Source organism: Dermacentor albipictus, chromosome 1, assembly GCF_038994185.2.
Source record: "Dermacentor albipictus isolate Rhodes 1998 colony chromosome 1, USDA_Dalb.pri_finalv2, whole genome shotgun sequence".
NCBI lineage: Eukaryota > Metazoa > Arthropoda > Arachnida > Ixodida > Ixodidae > Dermacentor > Dermacentor albipictus.
In genome coordinates this window covers 258,025,383-258,046,741 of record NC_091821.1, presented here as the reverse complement: position 1 = coordinate 258,046,741, position 21,359 = coordinate 258,025,383, and the positions used below count along the sequence as shown (strand labels likewise).

General features: G+C 41.9%; 2 protein-coding genes across 4 annotated transcripts in view; one reads left to right on the top strand and one right to left on the bottom strand.

Moving 5' to 3' along the window:
• Positions 1 to 467: 467 nt before the first annotated feature.
• Positions 468 to 13,685, bottom strand: LOC139054346 (mitoferrin-2-like). Its single transcript, XM_070531207.1, has 5 exons — positions 13,345 to 13,685; positions 12,481 to 12,706; positions 3,185 to 3,241; positions 2,703 to 3,103; positions 468 to 1,160 (listed from the first exon to the last, which is right to left on the bottom strand). Exons 1-5 carry the CDS (start codon positions 13,459 to 13,461, stop codon positions 984 to 986), a joined length of 978 nt encoding a protein of 325 aa, XP_070387308.1. The 5' UTR covers positions 13,462 to 13,685; the 3' UTR covers positions 468 to 983.
• A 200-nt stretch (positions 13,686 to 13,885) lies between these two features.
• Positions 13,886 to 21,359, top strand: part of LOC139054345 (uncharacterized) — a 34,871-nt gene continuing 27,397 nt past the window's right edge. For all 3 annotated transcript variants that reach the window (XM_070531205.1, XM_070531204.1, XM_070531206.1), the window contains exons 1-4: positions 13,886 to 15,297; positions 17,766 to 17,981; positions 18,560 to 18,643; positions 19,240 to 19,377. In XM_070531205.1, the coding sequence (XP_070387306.1) occupies positions 14,052 to 15,297; positions 17,766 to 17,981; positions 18,560 to 18,643; positions 19,240 to 19,377 (1,684 nt within the window). In that variant the 5' untranslated portion in view covers positions 13,886 to 14,051. The remainder of the gene's footprint in view (positions 15,298 to 17,765; positions 17,982 to 18,559; positions 18,644 to 19,239; positions 19,378 to 21,359) is intronic.

The window sequence follows — 21,359 nt, the reverse complement described above, 5'->3', positions numbered from 1 at the left end:
GGCCTTTGGTTTACACTGAATCTTTTGATTACAGAAAGAGGTTGTGGAACGTTCTCCATATTTTGATCCCACAATGCCTATCAGTGATTAGAAAAATATGAATAGCCAATAACTAAGGTCATGAAACTTGTGCAAGAATGCAAACATCCTTTGACTCAACTTGTGCAACCCAAAGCTATGTCAAAGTAGCACAAGGGCATGTTATGAGCTTTGTTACAAAACATACTACCTGTACAGGCAGCAAGATAGCACACTACTGGAAGCATTTATTGTTGATATGTACACATGGCACCATTTACATCAGCTTCTCATGTCTGTTTTTGCCCTAAGTATGATTACAAATATCAATGGCAAGCCCTAACTTGGGCCTGCACAGTGGTAGTAACAGAAGCATGTGTATGTGTTCATCGGCAATATGCAGGGCGATTATGCTCTCCACTAAATTTGCAGCATGGTGGACAGTACGGTTCCTTTAAAAACTCAACTACTGAATTTACTTTATTACCGTTTTCTCAATCTCAACATCTGTACATAACGTGTCTCGCTTAAAGCCGCTCCGCTCCAGGGAGGCTTAGCTACTGGAATCACTTCTCTCTTGCCCCCTTTTGATATTTCAAACAACCTAATAGGGATGAAATGTTAAGCAGCACCACAGTCTCTGGAGTCCATATCGTGACCAAGTGTCTTAGCAAAAGCCAAGCACCACACTGCAGCTTAACTGCTGCACCCAAGCAGTCTGATCCTTGTTTTGAAAGACGAAGGCGTTGAGCTTGTTCTTCATCTTCAAAGGTTGCTTCCTTGCTTCCTGCTCATCTCGGCTGGAATGAGATGAACACCACTCCTGTGGCAGGCTCGAACACTTTTGCCCAAGGCTTGCTGCCATGTGACTAGCTCTTCCGGGCGAGGCACAGCTGTGGTCACGAATTGTAATTCTAGCAGCCAACTGACTGCATGCAGCTCCATGTCCACGGGTCACTTGTTTCCTAGATGGTGCCAGAACGACCTATGGACACACTAGCAACGGCAGTGTCTATACTGGTTGCAGAGCCAAATTCACTTTCTCTTGGATTATGCCTGTTCAGGTTGGCTTTGAAGAACTCGTAGACAGACCAAGAGATTGCTGTACCAGGCATCTGGAACAACACTCGGGCGTGCATTCCCTGCAAATGAGCAGAGCACAAGACGTTTACAACTGCAGTCCAGGCCTACACTAAAATGCTAAAGGGTCACTTCATGCACATGAACTTCACATGAGTAGCAGCACTTATACAGTAATAATTCATTAATGAGACATAATCTTCACTGATGTCATACATTACCCACAAATTGCTTTTAGCAACTTCAGAAGGAAATGCATCCACAGCTGTAGCTCCCCTTCGAAAATAAAAGGTTGCTGTCCATGGCAAAATCAAGTTCAAGTAATGCCCAAGCTCACTGGGTAGAGGCAAAAGGTTTCCCCATACTGTTCCATTTAAAATAAAAATTTGGACTCTAGTTATTGCTATTTATAATCAACCAGCTAATTGATAGCGAATAATTTAAAACAAATATATATTTTGGGACCACTGAACACAAATGTGAATTGTAATATAAAATGCACAAGTGACCAAAGGCCTGCCTCGATTTTACCAGTGGCATTTTATAGAAAGGCTGAAGGTAGAATTGGATCTATTTCTGACAAGAATTCTCAATTTTCAGCCCATTTACAAGTCTTGAAAATAAAACTTCGGGAGGAGATATCATTGAAAATGACCTCTAGTGAGCATCAATCACCCCAAATCAAGTAAAGCAAAATGTGCACTTTGGCTGACTTGGTTGTACAAGTGCCCGATTTACTGCTGTGACAGCTACACTTATTTAATTAATAGAGCATTTTACCGAATGAGTGGAGGCACTAACGTGAATGACCTGCATGGTGCAGCCATCTGGTGGTATAGAGTTCAGCCAGACAAACACTGAACTAATACTAATAAGATTGTAGCACCATGTGCATAGTCGGTGCTGCCATCTGTTCATGGTCCCCATTAAAGGAACTAAAGTACACAACTCCCTAGTGAATTGCAGCTTGCTCAAAGTATGTGTCATGAGGTGGGACTCCAGCAGTGAAAGTGCTATTCTGTTCATGTAGCCCTGGTGCCTCCCTTCCAACTGCCACTATGCATAGGTGACTACCTCAGCATAATATACAGCAAACTATAGATGGCATACCCATTAAAATACCACAGCCACATGAACTGCAAGAAATGTGCAGCCAGGTGCCATTCTGCAGTTCAAGATGACCTGGTGAGACAACATGTTTAAATAAACATTACATTCTACTAATTAGCTCATTTTACTGTATTTTACAACCAAGTTTATTCAAGTGAACATTCATTGCACTTCTTCCATCAGTGCTTCGGCAAGGCTTTTGAAACATTAAAATTTTTTAGGTGGAACAAATAAAGTTGTTAAACTTCTGCATGCTTTGTCACACCTGCTCTTTTCTTTACAATTCTTAATGCCTTATTTAAGTCTTGACTAAATAGCAGTCTCACAGTAAACAATTTCTTTTTCCAATAAAATGGTCATACCTAGTCAAGTGAAACATGTCCCAATTTTTGAGCTAGAAAAGGGCCAATAATAACGGCACATTCTTTACATGTATGTGTGAAAATTTCTCAAACAAGAAGCCAAATAACTAGGTTAACATTAGAATGACATACCCGAAAGTAACCCTTGATGCCACAACAGCTGTAGATGGTGGTTGCTGCGTTAATGAGGCCACTGATCTGAGACTGATGGGTGGTTTTTAGTAGAGAGGTCTCTTGTGTGTTTAGCAATGTCTTGCACACATCCAGCGGTGTGGTGACAGCTGCAGCAAATGCACCAGCCACACCACCAGACACCATGTGCGCCATTGGGTCGTAGGCGCGTCGTTTGTTGGTCACCACCTGCATGAACTCATAGGTGACAAAGTGGACACACTGGAAGGGAATGTTCATGGACAGCTGTGTGGTGTAGCTCCGGTAGAAGGCACGTGCTCCCTCGTGCTGCCATACATGCAAAAAGCACTCTGTGCATCGCCTGAACTGGCTGTTGTACATCTGCATTCGCTGCTTCACCACTGCAGGAAAAAAAACTCATTAAAGGCATTGCCAGATGAATAGAGAGAAAGGCCGAAAAGCCACTTGCTTTGCAAACTCACCTTCAGCTGGGTTCATTATGCTGTCGTGCATCACTGTGGCCAAGCACCCTGCAAGACCTGAAATCAAAGATAAGGCCTACATTGGGAACAGAATTTAGAGAAAAACAGAAAAAGGAATGTGCCTGTTTGTGCTGCTAGGAAGTGAGTGAGCCTAACCATGATGCCAGCAACTAGAACAAATAACATGTGTCTGCACTTCAGTTTTATAAATAGAATATGCAGCCATGTTCACAAAGCCCAATTCACAATCCCTCCTTTTATAGTATATTGACTGCTATGACACACTGTTGTAACGATGTACATGCATCAGCGTATCATAGTGCAACATGCATCCCGCCCACATGTGTAAAACAATTGCTTATGTGCAACTTGTCAAAAAAAACAGTTTGTTGTTAGGAAATAATGCATCCAACTCAAACCACTGAAGACAATGATTGTGAAACTTATTCCATTTCCACCTCTTCTTCAGCACCACAGTTCGCATGTAGTTTGTTTTTCAGCATTTAAGTTATTCACTGTTCATTACAATGTGCAGTGCCAAGTTATTATGGATTCAGGTGTCTTAATTTTGTTGCTTGTGAAAAATGATAATTGGAATTGTGTTGATGGCAGCACTGGAAAATTTGGGGAAAAAATCCATACAAACTATTAGAGTGCCTCAAGGCTTCATGTTAGCTCTGCTTTTATTTACTTGGATGCACCACTTTTAAAGCAAAGCTTTCTTTGCCTCTTCCCCGGGGTTTGGCATTCATCATCATTTCCTCGCCTATACTTGTAGACAACTTATGTGGCAATAACAGGAAGGCTACAGAGGTAAAGCGATCTTAAAAATAAGTCCCACATTCTCATCCATGTTAGCTTAAGCTGGGGAAGAGATAACATTACCATCTTGTTAACTTAACAAATCTCTTTGGTTTTCTCTTGCGCGTTTTGGGCAAATATGAAACTGTCCTACTTAAGCTACACTGATTCAGTACCTGCTCCAACCAAAGGCACTGTCAAATGCTGCCGGACTACTTCGCGCAGTAACACAGTGTAGAAGCTCTGCTTCTCTAGCTATCCCTTCATTGCCAAGGAAAGTTGTCCACAAGCATAGTATGCAACAACTTCGGCTGCTTGGCACGTGCCTCTGGGTATGTGCATGAACAGACAACTTAGACTACCGGGTATCTGCCCATTTTTGGCCAATTATCTAGAAGTGGTATGTGCCACTGGGACAAAATGGGTATAAAAGCCTTAAATACATTTACATATTTGTTGTACTTCGCTGTGCATACGCCTCTTACTGACATTCCACCCTTGACAAGCATCATAGATGGCCTTCGTCTTCGTGACACAGAGGACTAATAGCTACAGGTGACGAGGCCATGTGCATGCCATCTAATGTCCCCCCATACAGCACAGACAAACACACCTCATCCTACTCGATTTCTCGAAGGCATTTTATCGGGTATCACACAAGAAGCTAGTGAAGAAACTTGAGATTACATTAGGTACAGGCCCCAAAAATGACTGGATTTGGTGACTATCTTACAAAGCGTACCCAATTTCTGGAAGTGAACGGAGAGATTTCCCAGACAGCCCAGGTAACATCGGGAGTCCCCTAAGGAAGCATTCTGGCTCCCCTTTTATTTCTAATTTTTATGGATGACCTACACGCAAAAATCACAGGAAACATTAGGCTATTTGCAGACGACTGCATTCTTTATCGAAATATTAACTCACATGATGACCACATAATATTAAACGACTTGAAAGCTGTGTCTAACTGGTGTGCCCACTGGCAGATGACCATCAATACTAAGAAATCAACTGTTCTTTCAATCACCAGAAAAAAAAAGTAACTAGAGCTTTATGTATACTCTTGACGACGTGCCACTAATACAAGTTCATGAACACAAGTACCTCAGATTAACGTTAACACATGACTTCAGATGGAACTCCCACATAAATAATGTTACAGCGACTGCAATGAAATGCCTTTCTTTCTTGGAAGACACCTCCAACTAGCACCAATCGATGATACAAAACTTCTGGCTTACAAAACTTTCGTCAGGTCAGTCCTTGAGTACACAAATGTTATCTGGTTCCCATACACTAAACGACTAATTAAAAAACTAGAAGGTGCACAAAGGAAAGCTCTACGGTATATATACAATAAACATAAATTAACACTCGCCCACCGAACTACTTAACAAAGCCAGAATCCTAACAGTACAAAACCGAGCTGTACTAGCCCGTTCTAAACTTATGTACCAACTCTTACACAACAAGCTTAATATTGATACCTCTAGATACATCTCCAGAAATGAAACATGGCCGACGCGACATAAACACACATAAACACTCAATGAGTATTCTTTTCATACCGATTGCTTTAAGAATTCATTCTTTCCTTTAGGGATAAGAGCGTGGAATAAATTGAGTGAATCCAGTAGTAACAGCTCCTCATTAGATACATTTGCAAATTCCGTGGAAAAACATCTCCTCGCCTTAGAGCTCTGATTTACATACTCAGGTTTGTTACCGATCTTCACAGCCTAAAACTTTAATCTATGAGTGTTCTTTTTGTATGATGCTCTATATGCATGACTGCATCCTGTTTGTCATGTTCATTAGGTGTTTTATATCGCATGTGTTTTCAGGTGTTCTTTTTTTTTCTTTCTTGTTTGGTTTCTTCTTTTCTCAGATACTTCTTCATTATAGTATATTGTATCCAAATATGGCATTTGTGATGAAGTACTTCATTCTTTTGTTTAGCGAAGCCAAAACCTTTGCAATAACACACTCGTGATTATACAATGTATTTATATTCTTTGTTTGCAAATACTACCATATGTACTTGCCCTTCCTGTTATAATCCCACGAAGGATTGACAGTGTGTGAAATAAATAAATCAATCAAAAAAGGAACTGTGTCCTGAAGGCCGCAGTTGCTTAGTAGCCATCGTGTGGTGCTGCTAAACAACGAGGTCGCGGGATCGAATCTCGGTCACGGTGGCTGCATTCCGATGGGGGCAAAATGCGAAAACACCCGTTTACTTAGATTTAGGTGCATGTTAAAGAACCCTAGGTGGTCCAAATTGCCGGAGTCCCCCGCTACAGCGTGCCTCATAATCAGATAGTGGTTTTGGCACGTAAAACCCCACAATTTAATTTTAATTTTGTGTCGTGAAACAAATAAGGCTTGCCAGTGGAAAATATTGGTAATATTTGATAGGGAAACTACAGCACAGGTTTGGGAATCAAAGGTTGAAGATAGTGTCAAAAAGAGAATAGCTGCAGCAGGCAACGAAATAGCCTGGTAGTTTAATCCACTTTGTCTTTTCAATGGTGAAGTTGTTTTCTACTTTGTCACTGAATAAAACAGCATCGAATTTTGCCTCCACGCTAGTACCATACTGTTACAATGTATATTACAGTGTAATCATTTTTTATAATTACCTTGTGTGCTTAGTATTTGCTAAACAGCAGTAATATAATGGCTTAAAAACGTTTTATGGGTGCTACATTTAATGATCCACAACGAACAGAAAGGGCAAAAGACAGTCAAAATCAAGAGAGGCTTGACAGATAGTATATAAGAAGTTATCATCATTTCACCAGAAGATATAGGCCTCTCTCACCCGATGGCTGCAGATTTCCAAATCTGCTCCCTCTGTCTTCTGCCACCCTTGACTTATTTTTTCTCCCTTGGCCACACACTCTGTTATTCAAAAAGACTATTGATTGAAGCCGTATTCTGAATTAATTAGTTTAGGAGATGCTTTAACTTCTGCATGATGTAGCATCTTCCCCAATGCTTCATTGGAGCAATGGGCGTTACAGCCAATCAGCATCTGCTAAAAGATATATCACTGAAAATGAAATCAAATTATGGCATTTAACATCCTGAAACTTGTAGCCTAAGAGAGACATTGTGTTGGGAAGGGCTCTAGATTAATTTTGACCACCCAGAGTTTTTTAACATGCACCTAAATGTAAGAACAAGCATTTTCACATTCACCTCCCAATAGAATGTTGCTGCTTGCAATTAAACCGACAATGCTCAGCAGCACAACACTGTAGCCACTGAACCACCACAGCACTGAAAGTCCACAGTCCAGAATTTGACCTCCGTTTAATGCATTTTATAGCTTGCCGAACTACAGTTCTTCCTGTTAAATGGAAGCTCTGACCAATCAAATACATGTAAAACATGGAAATGCCTTTTTGAGATAACCTCTGCATTAATTTTAAAGAAATTTGTTGCATTTCAGAGAAAAAGTTATACTCTAGTGAGTGTTAAAAGCAGAGTTCCAATTTATGTCCTGAATGTTTTTACAAGAAATGACAAAAACTGATAAGTTTGAAAAATTAGAGCACAAAGCTTATAAATCCTTAACTCTGCACGAAGAACAGACATCACAGTTCTGTAAATTGCATCTATCAATACATCCAAAGCGTACAAATTTAATTCATTCATATCTTAGATGACTTTGTTACAAGGTGCACAAAGGTTTTACAAAAGTCCAACTCTCATATTAGTGGTGCCTTTGAGAGCTATGTATAATACATCAAGTTTGTATGCTTTAGATGTACTATTAGATGCAATTGAAAGAATCAATACAATTTTCATTGTTGAGTTATAGAGCTGTAAATTTTTATAGTTTCATTTTCTTAAAATTTACAATTTTCAATTTTTATGAAGAAGTTGACGGTCTGCATCAAAAATCCGCTTCTAACAGTCACTAGTTTTAAATTTTTCTTTTAGATGCGAGAAAGCTCATCAGATTTGGTGCAGTGTTTGCAGAGAAAATTATTTCTCCTTTTCCGTGTATTTAGATAGGAGCTCCCGAGCTAAAGCTTCCTCTTAATTTCAACTAGAACCTCTACAAGTTGGAGGATTTGGAAGTACGTGCCCATTATGCTTCAACGACGTATTCATTTTCTTGTAGATTTTTTTTTGACAATACAGGTCTCCTTTGACTACTTCACCTAGATAAACTCTTTCACTGCTTCATGAGGCTGACTACCAAACATGAAGTGTTGTACTCTAACAAGACTACTCAACTTTAGTTTTCTGCATATTAATCTTCAAGCCTATCCTTGTACTTTGCCACCTCAGGTCCTTAAACATTTGTCAGAAGTCGTCTACTGCATTGCTTAATAGGTCAACTTCACCTGCTAACTCGGGTCACCGAGATATTTACTATTGATCCTTACACCTAGTGCTTCCCAATCGGCATCATGAATACTTATTGTGGACATGCAGTGAATAACTGAGAGATCGCATCCTCTTACCTGACACCCTTCTTAACCAATATTTTCCCACTTTTTTTGTGAAGATTATGGCATCTATGGGAATGTCTGTAAATATTTTCCACGATATTCACATATGCTTTTATAACAAAACACCTTTGTTATGGAAGGGCATCCCCTCATAAGTATGCCTTCACAAGAATTTTTCCAAAATATTTTCAATCAGCAAAGTTACGACAAGCCAGAAGTTACATTTTGTCATTTTCATAGCTTCCCCTCTCCCTCTCTGTAATTCCTAGCATGCTAAAAGCTGTTGCTCACTACTGGTGACAGTGATGCTACATCTAGTAAGAAGTCACTGGCAGAAAGGCAAAGTGATACATTGCTTGTATTATGCAGCTAATTTGACTAAAGCCAGTTTTAAGTGTGGAAATTGCCATGGTCATTATGCCGCTCTGCATTTTTTTTTTTCAGCTATCCGCTACCTTCTGCACTGGTCTGCTTGGGGTTGGCCACATTTTTTGTTTTTTCAGCTGTTTGCTGCTCTGATTGGTGTTCGTGACTTGCTGTTAGTGCACTAGTTCGTAGTGGCACCAGCTACAGCTCATGCAGCCAATGAACTATTGTGCTGCAATTTCTTACTCACACACACTCTAAGGATGATGAGGACTCAACAAAAAATGGAGGAAGGAACAAGTAAGCTTTTGAGAGAAAAAGCAGGTTTTTCCTGCTGCAACGTATTTATGAGCTAAGTTAGTTACAGCCTATTGAGTACAATGTAAAAACAATATGCAAGTTCAATATTACGATTTGTTCATTACCAGTCATTCGCTTGAAACATGGTGGAAGGCAGTGCAATACGATAGTGCATGAGCGCAAGCACGTTTTTTTTTTTTTTGTGTGTGTGTGTGTGTGTGTGCATATATTTTGCGGGCTTTCTTTCAATTCTGGAAAAAGGCACCACACGGGAGATACATTGCGACAAAAGACTGGATCGGTTGTTTCTGAACCCCCTCTACAACGTAACGAAATGCACTTGACCCTAAAGTGATTATTAAAATTGCTTTCATAATCCATCTAAGTTGATTAACTAATTAAGCCAAACATGAAAAAAATACTCTGAGAAGCGTGACATGTTGGTAAACAATATGTTGTTGGTTGCAGCCAGCTACGGTTTACCGTGTTTTGTTTTTTTAAAATCCTTGAATCAAGTTACATGGAACATCCAGTATTGTAGTAGTACAGCAGTCAGCAAGGTTAGTTTACACAACTGCTTCAACAGCTGTGCACAAAAATGCATGGCTGGAACAGATTTGTGCAGCAGACATGCCTCATGAACATATGAAAACAGTCATTTTCAAAGAAATAAAGTAATATAAAAAATATTGAGCTCATCACTGTCACAACACCCCTTCTTAAAGGAATTAGTTATACCATGCACATGAAATTTTGCCCAAGGAATAGCCAGAGAGGGTAAGAAGAGCAGAAGCGGATTCAAAGCCTGAGGCAACATGGCACCATACATCTTCAATGTTGGTGCCTGGAGGTCATCCTCCTTCCATTTTCTCTCCATATTGCATGTATGGTTGAAATGGTTGAGCATCCATTTGGTATATGCTGGATGGTTCAAATCCCGGTATGACCACTGATTTTTCTAATGGGTAGCGATATCCCCTGGCCCGATACTCAACCATTTTTTTTTAATTTATCATAATACCTACAGCGCCATTGTCTGGCATTAGAGTGTGTGTGTGTTTGTGGGTGTGTGTGTGTGTGGGGGGGGGGGTTGAAAATGAGAAGGTACATGAAATACCATCGTGTGCTGGTGACAAGAAAAATATCATTGCGATAGGAAAAACACAAACTCCTTTTACATAAAAATGTCACAGAAAGGAAGAAAATGAATTGTCTGATGTTATGGACATTAGCTCCTCAGGCAATCTGTTCCAGTCGGAAATTGTTTTGGGGAAAGAAGGCATTTTGAAGAGGTCAGTCCAGCACCTATTTATAGAGGTTGTCACCTTGAAAGGGGGGCCCTATAGAGTGGTTGGCATCAGGAGGTTGTTCTCCTATCAATGTCTCTCTGTCTCACACATAATGTTAGGAGGAGTTGCTTCGCAGTGTTGAACTCTACTAGAGTGACATTGCAACAGTGTACAATGCACATGACAGGCAAGGGTGGTTTTGAGTGTGCAGTGTGAGGCAACTATTGAGCAATGTCTAAAAAGTTCCTTGCTTAAAATTTAACAAATGTCTATAGACAATTATGCTCTGTAATTTATAGCTAATCAGAAGCTGTCTGCTTTAAACATATGCATGAAAAGATACAACAGGGGTAGCCAACAGGGTCAGTTAGTCAGTACGTAAATAAGTTCATCGAAGTACTTAATCCATTCACTACACCTACAGTCTTTGTGTACTAAGGACATTATTATTAATTACAATCCATATTCTGCCACTAAAGGTGTTTAAATAGTTGAATTTCGAAACTGAATCAAATCAAAATGTTCGAGATAGATACATTCGAATATGAAATTGAATACCAAAAATGTTCCAATTCATAAATAAAATAAAAAATAAAGTTTGTGCGGAGTCCATGTGGTAAAAAAGGGTTATTTACATCATTTAATACCGGTGTCACATGTACAGTTCTGATTGCGATCAACAATGGTCGCTGCAACACGATTTGATCCAGATCGAGTTATTAACGCCTGCTGTTCGGCGGCAACGCTTAGAAGTCCATAATGCTTTGGTTACAAATTCAGATTTGTAAAATATGGTTAAATTTGGACAATATTTCAATTTTACAACTTACTATTGCTGATAATAAGGTTTTTAAATGTATTTTATTGAGCTGCCTTCACTTTTTGTTTTTAGTGTTTTCAGAATACTGCGCCAGAGGGTGCAGACGTCAGCCTGCGATTGTGATTCAAGGATCACAATTGCCGGGATCCGGATACCGCAAGATCACCATTGCAAATGATCGTGTAGCAACACTGGATCTGGATCAAGTTCAATCTGGAAAGGCCCTAATTGCGATCAGAAATGTATCTGTGACACCGGTATGATACATGCACGTAATGCCATTCATAACTTGACATCCAGTCAACTGAGGACCGTTTAAGTTATGTACTTCTTTCAGTTATCTAGTGCACCATGGCAATGACAGCAATGAAAGAAGAGATAAGCCTGTCACCATGTGCACACAGAGTGCTGTGTTCTTTGGTGGAGCAATGCTACGACACTGCACATCATTTTAAGAAGCACCTGGGAATGAGATGTGCCAAATAGAAAATTACTTTATGAATAAAACAGAGGAATAAAGCAAATACACAGGCTGCCCAAAGGCGTCGCATTGTCATTGAATTACTAGCTGTTATTCTACAGGAGTTAGCTGCTCCATGCATTCACTGAGGAACTAGTGTCTCTATGTAGCATCAACGGCTGTCATCCAGCTGAATCATATGGTATTAAAAGTCCCCGATTGTGTAAGTCGTTGTCCTCTGAAACTCCAATGAGTGCTATTATTAGGTGCATGTGAATATTTGAAATATTGTAATACAAAGAGAATAGCAAAGACTATTCAATTCATATCCAAAATATTGAATATTAGGATACCCCCTACCTGAGCTTCCAGTGCATTTCAAATTATGTCACACTTTTCATCGTAAGCCAAAATAAGATTTGCCAATCTGGCTGCATATGCTAAGGGGAAAAAAAGTATAAGAATCCTCCAGAAATTAAATGTATGATTGATCTTAAAACGTGCACAGTCATGGTGAAATTCTAAAAACGACGTGCAAGACTGCTTTGCTGTTGCGCATTAAAAATAAAACATGTGGGAAAACTATATGGGCGATGACTATGCAGTGTTCTGAAGAATTGACAACTACAGTTGCTAATTTTAACCAACGACAAGCACCTGCATTGCTGCTACAAAATGCATCAAATGACACAGAAGGATAAGTTCTACAACCAAGCCCTACAACCTGACAAGTCGCCACAGTTAAGATTTTATGATTGCTATTTTGCAGGCGCACGATAATGTCCACGCACCTTGAGAAATTGGACTGTTCGTTCCATGTTCCGTGCCACTGATGGTTCGCTTGAGCTTTTCATAACAGGAGAAGTACAGGGCATGGGCTGGGCCGGCACCGACAACCACTGCACTCATGCCCCGGACGGGCCGGAGTGCGCCTTCGTGCCGCACCATCTTGTAGAAAGCATCAGGGATTGAGGTGTACCTGCCACCGGGACTGGGCCGCAGGCTTTGCATTCTAGTCTGCAAAAAGGTAGTCATCAAAACGTAAATAAATGGCGAAACTTCGATCACGCCTTCGAACGCATTATAGAAATGCAGTTTTCAAACGTTTTAAGCGCAATCACTAAACTATAAGCCATATGCAGAAATGTCACAGGCCATGAATAGGGGTTGTGAACACAAATGAGTGAACAGCAGACTTACGAGAGGGGCTCACCTGTATAACTCGGTGCTCTCGGCGGACTCGAGTGGAGTCCACTTATATGTACTTCACGGCGGCATTGTCAATTTTGTGTCCGTGTTTGCAAACAAAACAATCAACTTCGATTACGAGAATCAACAGAAATAGACAAACGCGAACGATGCCCTGTACCTGTGGGCAGGACATCAAGGTCGCATTTTTCAGCACCTCACCAACGTGAGACGACTGCTCTGGTGAACCTGGTAACATCTACCGACCCCCTTGAATATCGTGCTGCGCGAAAACTGATCATGCGCTAAGTAGGCAAATATGTGGTCCGATCGGAAGGTTACTCAAGACCAGTGTGCCCGCAGCACTCGGAAGCACTAGCGCGAAACGTGGAAAGCGCACCCCACATCGCACACTGTGAAGCACGAATTCCTACTTTTCGGGATATGCGCGTAAGTTTTCAACTCACCTTGACAGAATCCAAAGGATACATAACACAATGTTCCATGATTCCAGCCGCGGCACCCGCAAGCATGTGGGTAACCACATTGGACGTCGGTAGGCATTCATAGTCCTCGAACTCCATAAGATCAAGCGCTGGTTAAAAGGCCACCCCAAGGTTTATGCGTCTAAATATACACCACAAGACTACGGTGCGTGAAACTGTTTGGTATCGCTACGTTTTTGCGAAGAAATACATTGTCGTTAGGATAACTCGTGCACGTAGCCAACAGTTTATGGTGGCGGCAAGCGAGCCAAGCGAGTCGTGCCGCCGCTGGCTGCGCCTGGCTGCGCGCCTGTCTAATGAGCATTACGATAGTCGGCTTGGCGAGGCACCGACCGACACGAGACACGAAAGGCCCACGAGACACTTGAAAGTTGCCGAGGGCGCGCTTATCGCCGCATGTCGTCACTTCCGTCATTCCTGACACCACGACCCCACGATGTTTATATGCTGCTGCGGTTGCTTCGCGACAGCCGACCGCGCATGAAATGTGGGTGCACGCCATCGGATATTTGTTGCGGATATGTCATTTCTGTGTAACCAGTCGAACTGTGCCGGCATGTCGTTGATAGGGTGTCGGAAGTCAGTCGCTTCATCGGCACTAAAAACAAAATGTTTTAGAGAGCTCGTGTTATCTCCAGCCTATTGTTCAACGCATATTTCATAGCACGATGGGAGAGGCCGAACTTCCACCTGTCCAGCGGCGTCGTTTCGCCTCGGAACGTCGAGAGTGGAAAAAAATGGTAGAGATTCAGCAACACCTTCTACTGACGTCGTCTCGGTCTTCCAAGCACATTGCTTCGGGCTCCAGTTCCGAGAAGGCATCTCACGCTGTTCAAAAACCGGCTGGACTGAAGCCGAAAGTACCACCGATGGCACCCGTGGCCAAGCCTCCGCCACCTGAAGATCAAGCATGCAGCAGCGCACCAGCGTTGCTTGGAGAACAGAAGATTCTCCTCCATACTGCTGAAGTCATGGAAACGCTGAGTATTTTGCTTCAGTCTGATTCTTCGGTATGTAGCTCGTCATCTGGGACAGACGCTCGTCAGGAGTTGTGCTCCGCGCGCGAGGAGCGTGTGAAAGCCCTCCACGATCAAATGAAATCGTTTATGAAGGAACGTTGTTTGTTGGTAATAAAGAAGGAGTGCTGCCACCAGGTTGCTGTAGTGACAAAGTTGCGCGATCGCATCAAAAACCTAGCGCTGGCTGAAGACACTTTGATTGGGCAGCTGCTATTGTCTGGGCATCCTATCCTACCCAAAGATGTCCTGCACTTGTCATTTCTTCGAAAGTCGGCGTTTCTTGAGAACTTGCAAGCGGTAACCTTTGCTTGGCCTTGCCTTCTCAAATTTCTTGGTCATACGTTTAACAGCTTCGATGCGCAATGGCACACTTCTCTGGATGTTGTATTACGTTGGACCCAAGTTCGTCTCGACTCGCTGGCCGAGCAAGCGCTGCGATGGGCATGGCTAAGTTTGCGCAATGATATCCTGCTGCTCTGCCGGATGGACGCAGCTGACTTGCACGCCGACTGGATTGGTGGAGTGTTTTCTTCGTGTCACTTCTTCAACCAGCTGCTCAGCGCCTACGGCCTATCGGCCGGCGTGGCTCCGCTGCCCGTGTCAACGGTGCTGTACACGCTTGCAGCGCGTCAGGCCGAAACTTCTGCGGATAGGCTCGCTGCGTTCGTTTGTGGAGAAATTAGAAAGAGTCGCGAAGGGTCTGTGCGAAGCTACACCTGGAGAGATATCGCCAGTGCAGAATTCTGGAGCGCGGCGGCAGCTCGCGACGCTGCCGGCACAGCTGCTCTCCTGACCGCCCTCGTTCAATCTGGCCAGACCTTGCTCCTGAAGTACCTCTATGCTGCTACATGCATCGATCACTCTGCGCCACCCCAAACTGTCAAACAGAAACAAGGTGCCTTGAATCAAAATTTTATCCTTTTATTATTTTTGCTTCTTTTTCCTTTTAGTTGACTGGGAAATCCGTTTCGAAACCTGTCATGAAGTTATTGGTGTAGTTAAGATAAGTTGGTGAAAATAGGCCGACATACATCTTGATGTTTGTTCAGTAAACGATGCAGTGGATATCAGCTAGCTAGCAAGATCTAGCAGGCACATGTTTTTTTTCTGGAAGTTGTGAATGATGTGATTGTCTAGAGCATGTCGCCACACAATTTAGGTAATGATGAAAAGGAGTAAACTGGTAATCTGGTTCTGCGACATTAGTTCATTGTCTTTTGTCTACTTCCTGTCGTTTTGCACCAATAATACATTGCGCTAGTCCTTAAACCTACCTCTTAATAACTATAACAGTAATAAGCAATACTTAGATATATGCAGCCTGGATTGCTTCTGAAAGTTTGCCAGCCATTCATACAGTTGACATGCAGTGTGCAGGCTGAATGCTGAAACAAGAGTGAGTGCGGTTAATGAACTTATAGATTGAAACTGTGCAAGATATGCAATTTCTTTGTAGTACACATATTCTTCTGCCTAACAGGGACTGCATCTTGTAATGATCCATTTCAATTTCCATTCTTTGTTGCCCATCACCCATCATACGAAGTGGCAATTCCCTACAATAAACAGCAATGCAGTGTTGTGTGAGCGAGTGATAAAGTGCACAAAAGCTGGCAAATGAAATGAGTTGTTACAAAATAGGGCCCCAGATCTAATTCTTTACTATACGTGGATAAACTCACTCTCTTTTTGCTTCCACCTATTGATTTGACAAATGTAACAGCGCTAACACATGCAACCACAAAGGAGCAAGGACGAGGCACAAGCACTGATTTTGCACTATCACCACCTATGTTGCAATATTACACATGTAAAATAGAGCCCTTGTATTTAACAAACTAATTTATTCAGTTTGAGTGCGTTTTTAACTCATTTCCTTGTTACGCAATGTTAGCAGCAGGCTGTCAACTCCTGTTTATATCCACTGGGAAGACTTTTTTTTTTCGTTATTCTCTCTATAATGCTTTCTGCCTATGTATGTGTATGATGTTGTTTTTCTCCCAATGTTTTATGACCCAAGCCCAGATTTGGCATGAGTAGCATGTGTGGCTTGCCCAAATCAATGCACTAATTGCACTTGCTTTATGTGGGTGGAGCACATGGAGATTTCACTGCACATCAAAATGGACCACACCCTCAAGGGGTGTGCCTTTATTTCTTTGTGGAAAGCGACGTGCCTGTTGTCTATAATTAAACCTTTTTGTAGCCCCTCCATTAGGGCATGATTGCCATGGCTGGAGAGAATGACCTCTAGCCTTTCAGGAGCGCTGTACAGACTATGTTTTTTGTCAGTTTGACCTGTTCGACATGCCTCATGTACTGGCACCTAGAAGCCTTTTTCTTTTTATCGTGCTGGCATGTGGGAATTATTTGGATTCACTTGCTTGTACATTTATCTGCCAGGACAATTACATAAGGGCAATGAAATGCACTGTTGGTTGGGCACCACAGGAAAACGACAGAGCAAGTAGATGTGAATGTGTGTCCTCACTACACTCTTTGTGTATTATAGGTTGCTTAATGTTTCTATTGTTACTATCATTACTGCTGTTGTAATTATTACGTTTACGTGAAATGGTAATAATTTTTTATTCCTTATTTTGCTTTACAAAGTGCTTGCATTCTGTCTCCTGAGTCGTGGTCATTCAAAAGTTTGTTCTAACCTGGTAACAGAAAAATGTCTAAAAAGTCATTCTACCAGCTTTCTGTATCCACTAGATAATTATTTTTTAATAATGAGCAGAGCGTGTGCTGCAGTACATTGTACTTTGAACCTTTGCCGTGTAGAGGTTTTTTGTGTGCTAAGTAGATCTGTGTCATTTGTTCCTTTTAATAGAATTTGTGTCTTAGTGTAAAGATCCCTAAAGTGTGGTGAACAGAAACCTCCTGTGCAAAGGCTCAGTTTCCTTTTGTGTGCTAAAGCTGAAAATCATTGCATGACCATTATCAAGAAGTAACAAAGGTATGTGAAATACAATGTTTTAATGCAGTCATACAAACTATGACGAGCAGTGCAGTGAGTCTGTGGAATAATTTATACTTTTTGGCATTCTTAACAGTGCTGCAGTATATCTGCATGCAGCATTTTAAATTTCTCCTTCATTGGGATTGTGGCTGCTGCATCCATGACAGTGGCATCAAAAGTGGTGGGGCAGTGGCTGTCCCAGTAGTCTGAATGACTGCACATAGGCTATGGCTGGAGAAAGCAGTGGTATGCAACAAGTGACCGTTTTTACTGATTAATCAGTTTCAACAGCATCATATTTACTGCTTTGCCATATAAGACCCTAGTTAAATGTCCATTCAATGGTTGTGTGGTAGCTGTGATTGCTGCCACCACTGATGTTGTGCTGATACATGCAGGTAGGGCACATTGGCAGAAGCAGCAGCCAAGGGCAACCCGTCCCAGCTGCTTCGAAATGGAGCAGCTTTACTGGGAGCACTACTGGGACTGCTTTGCAAGCCAACTACTTGTCAGGCTGACAACCCTAGCACAGAGCATAGAGGTTTACAACATTTCAGGTGTGCCAGCAGTATCTGACGTCTCGCTGCTCCTGATGCTGGCCTGCCAAAGTCAGGGTATGCGCTTCTAATTTATTGGCTGTCTACCAGGTGTGCCCGAGGAACTCGATCCACTGTGCTTTGTTCAATTGCTAATACTTCGCTACAAATACTCAGTCTTTGTTCCACCTTTTATTCCTGTAATGCATGTCAAAACTCTTTCTTCTTCATAAAATGGCATTGACACGACATCAGAAATGCCAATTGACCCACGCTGAGCTTTTAAAGTACTGTTGGAAATCAAGCTAGGTATAAATTGGTTAGATAATTCAGCTTTTCGTTGTGCTGCTGGGCACAGCAGCCACAGTGATGCTAGCACAAGCCACCAACAGGCTGATGGCAACAGTCTGGTACATGTGATGTTGTTGAAAGTTAGGTGCAACGCGAGAAGCTTGTGTTTCAAGTTGTACAGGTGCATTAAACCAAAGATATTGCTTCAGTATTTGAATTTCGAGAGCCATCTAGGGAAATGTTACGTGCCTTTCAATTGTAAACACTCATTTTTTTATTGCTATAGCTCCTAATATGATAAGAAGCAGTGTTCAGGCAGTAAATATTGGCCTACCATACCATACAAAAAGGCATTTTTTCTTCAGATTTGCCGGCCGCTGCAGTGACGTCAATGAAGTGTGTCTGCCAAATGCTTCTTGCACAGCTCTCACTGGTGGCCTGGAGACGAGGTATGCATGGCGTGCTCAAATTGTTGACTTTATTTTACTAGGTTCTTTCATGTACCAGCATTTGTGTGCACTGATATAGCATTTATTTATTGCACAACAAGATATTGTATATCATTTGATGCAAGTTTTTGTGCAAAATTGTCCTGAGGAACACCACTACATTAATGGTCACCATTCCATTGGATATTATTTTCTGTACTGAGCAGACTGTGTGCCTTGAGGAGCTTGCTGTAAGCTCTCAAGGATTATAACTCAAGGATTGTCACTTGCAGCTGGTATTGCATGGTGTCAGCCTCCTCCTGCAAGCACCCAGTTGTTTAAGTCTGTAGGCTAACCACTAGCAGACCCAACATTACACACTATATGCTGAATGAATTTTATCACAATACTTGAACCCAATATGTAGATCTGAACACGCATACGTTGATAGAGTAGCAGTTGGACAAGTAGTGCTGGACGAGTGCTAATAGAGTTGCAATAGAATACTCAGCCAATGTAGTCTGGTTTAGTGCTTCACTTTAAGGTCTACAATTTTGAGGGAACTCTATGTATGTGGGCTCCTTTCTTTAAAAAGGTTCTGCTTATATTATCTACAGCCCTGAATGCAGCCTTGTTTGACTCTCGTCATGGAACTACCAAGGATGCCATCAAGAACCTACTGCTTCATGCTGTTCAGCCTTTGAGTGCTTCCTTGGCCACCCCACCAAAGGAAGACTACAAAAGCACTTCTCTAGGTGCAGGTGATTTCCATCTATATTGGCCACTTTCTGGCTCAGATGGTTTTTTGCAGGTCACTGTTATCAAAAACTGCCAGTATGAAAATGTTGCATTCTGAATTCCCTTGAATTGTGCATTACTTTTCTTTTCTTTTTAATAGTAACCATTGATACCTTTCTGGCAGCACTTCACCAGGAACATTCTTTTTTCTGCTATGAGCTATATGTCTTGCTGTACCTCCCTTTCTTTGTTGTCATCTGTTTAAGTGCTGTTTTATCATGTATGAGCGTTCACCAATTATCCCAAGTTTCCCAGTTACTGAAGAAAGTTTTATTACCTAAATGCTGTAAAGTCCTGCATATACAGTCGAAGCTCGTAATAATGAAGTTTCATCTGACATAGTTAAAATAGAACATAATAGTTTCTTCATATATGAGAAAAAAGGGAACAAAGGGCCCAGTTCGAAAGCCACACACCCATAAAGTCAACAGACAATGACAACGAGGAAAGCATGGAGGAATCACATGTAGCATGGAGGTGGGTGTCACCTCCACTTTCACTTAAAACTTTTTTTTAGGTTTACTTCCATCACCCCCACAGGGGCGTCTGTGCCAGCAGGCGTTAGGTATGTTGCGGTACCGCGTACCCGAGCACATGAGGGTTGGACCCTCCCGCGTCTAACCATGCGCAGCATTGCCATGTTCTATAACCTCATCAATCAGCTTCCAGAGCCCTACATACTCATGGGTGATTTTAACACTCACAACAGTATGTGGGGAGACTTGCAATGCGACACGAGAGGTTGATTCATAGAAAACTTCCTTGTAAACTTCAGTGCATGCCTTTTCAATAAGAAGGAGCCAACCTGTTATAATCTTTGTCATAATTCATATTCATCAATAAACTTAATTGGCTTTGCTTCCCTGTTTTCTGACTTAGAACGGAATGTAATCAAAAATCCATTTGGAAGTGGCCACTTTCCAGTAAATCTATAAACTTAGTAACACGATATCATTCCCCTCTGCATGGCCCCAGGTGAAAACTAGCCACTGCCAATTGGAAGCCTTTTAAAGAACCAGCTTTCTTATCACAAGATTTTATCAGCAAATTTACTATAGATGGCACAGTAGCATATTTTACCACTTTTATCATTGACGCAGCACAAACAAGTGGTAGCTCACACAAAAGACGAGTGCCTTGTTGCAATGAAGACTACCAGCAGGCGTGAAAGAAACAAAAAGTGTCGGGCATACCCCATCAATCACCAAATGCTGAAAATCTGATCGAGTTCAAACACATTAAATCACAGGGAAGGTGGATGTGACGGCAAGCTAGAAGGGCAAGCTGGGAGAGGTTCCTTTCAAGCATTAGTTACTGTACAGAGGAGGCAGAAGTATGGAACTACAGGTTTTCCCGTTCAATTTAATCCAAGCGCCAGTCAATTTAATCCGAGCGCCAGTCAATTTAATCTAAGCGCCAGTCAATTTAATCCAAGTGCCAGTGATTTTAATCCGAGCGCCACTCAATTTAATCCAAACGCCACTCAATTTAATCCAAACGCCAGCCGAAATAATCCAAACGCCAGTGAATTTAATCCAGACACAACCGAATTCAAGAACCTTTGGATTTCAAGCCTTCTGAAAATTTGTGAACATATTATAAGTTAACACCTTGAAAATGAAACAGCGAGGTGATAGACCAGTAGCTATCCTGCCACGGGACTAACGACAACGTTTGGAGGTTTTGAAGCGAAAAGCTTCAGCCGGCGTATGTCGGAATTGGCTCTGTAAGCATGTTCAGAGGCGAATTGGCTCCGTAAGCGTGTTCGGAGGTGGCACAGGTGGCCACTGCCGCGCGCTTGGCGTCATCGTTTGACGTTCGCCGCAAGCGCGTGTTTATCGCAGAGGCCGACTTATAACCGCTTGCCGGAGAATAGACGTGCGCATTCAACATGGAAGGAAAAGAGAGTGCTACTACCGATACAGAAAGCTGTGTCTAT

Excerpts from the sequence above, each read along its gene's own strand:
- LOC139054346 (XM_070531207.1), bottom strand. The coding sequence starts at position 13,461 with ATGGAGTTCGAGGACTATGAATGCCTACCGACGTCCAATGTGGTTACC. Across the intron at positions 12,707-13,344 it reads ATCCTTTGGATTCTGTCAAG|ACTAGAATGCAAAGCCTGCG; the intron begins GTGAGTTGAAAA and ends ACCTTTTTGCAG. Across the intron at positions 3,104-3,184 it reads CATAATGAACCCAGCTGAAG|TGGTGAAGCAGCGAATGCAG; the intron begins GTGAGTTTGCAA and ends TTTTTCCTGCAG.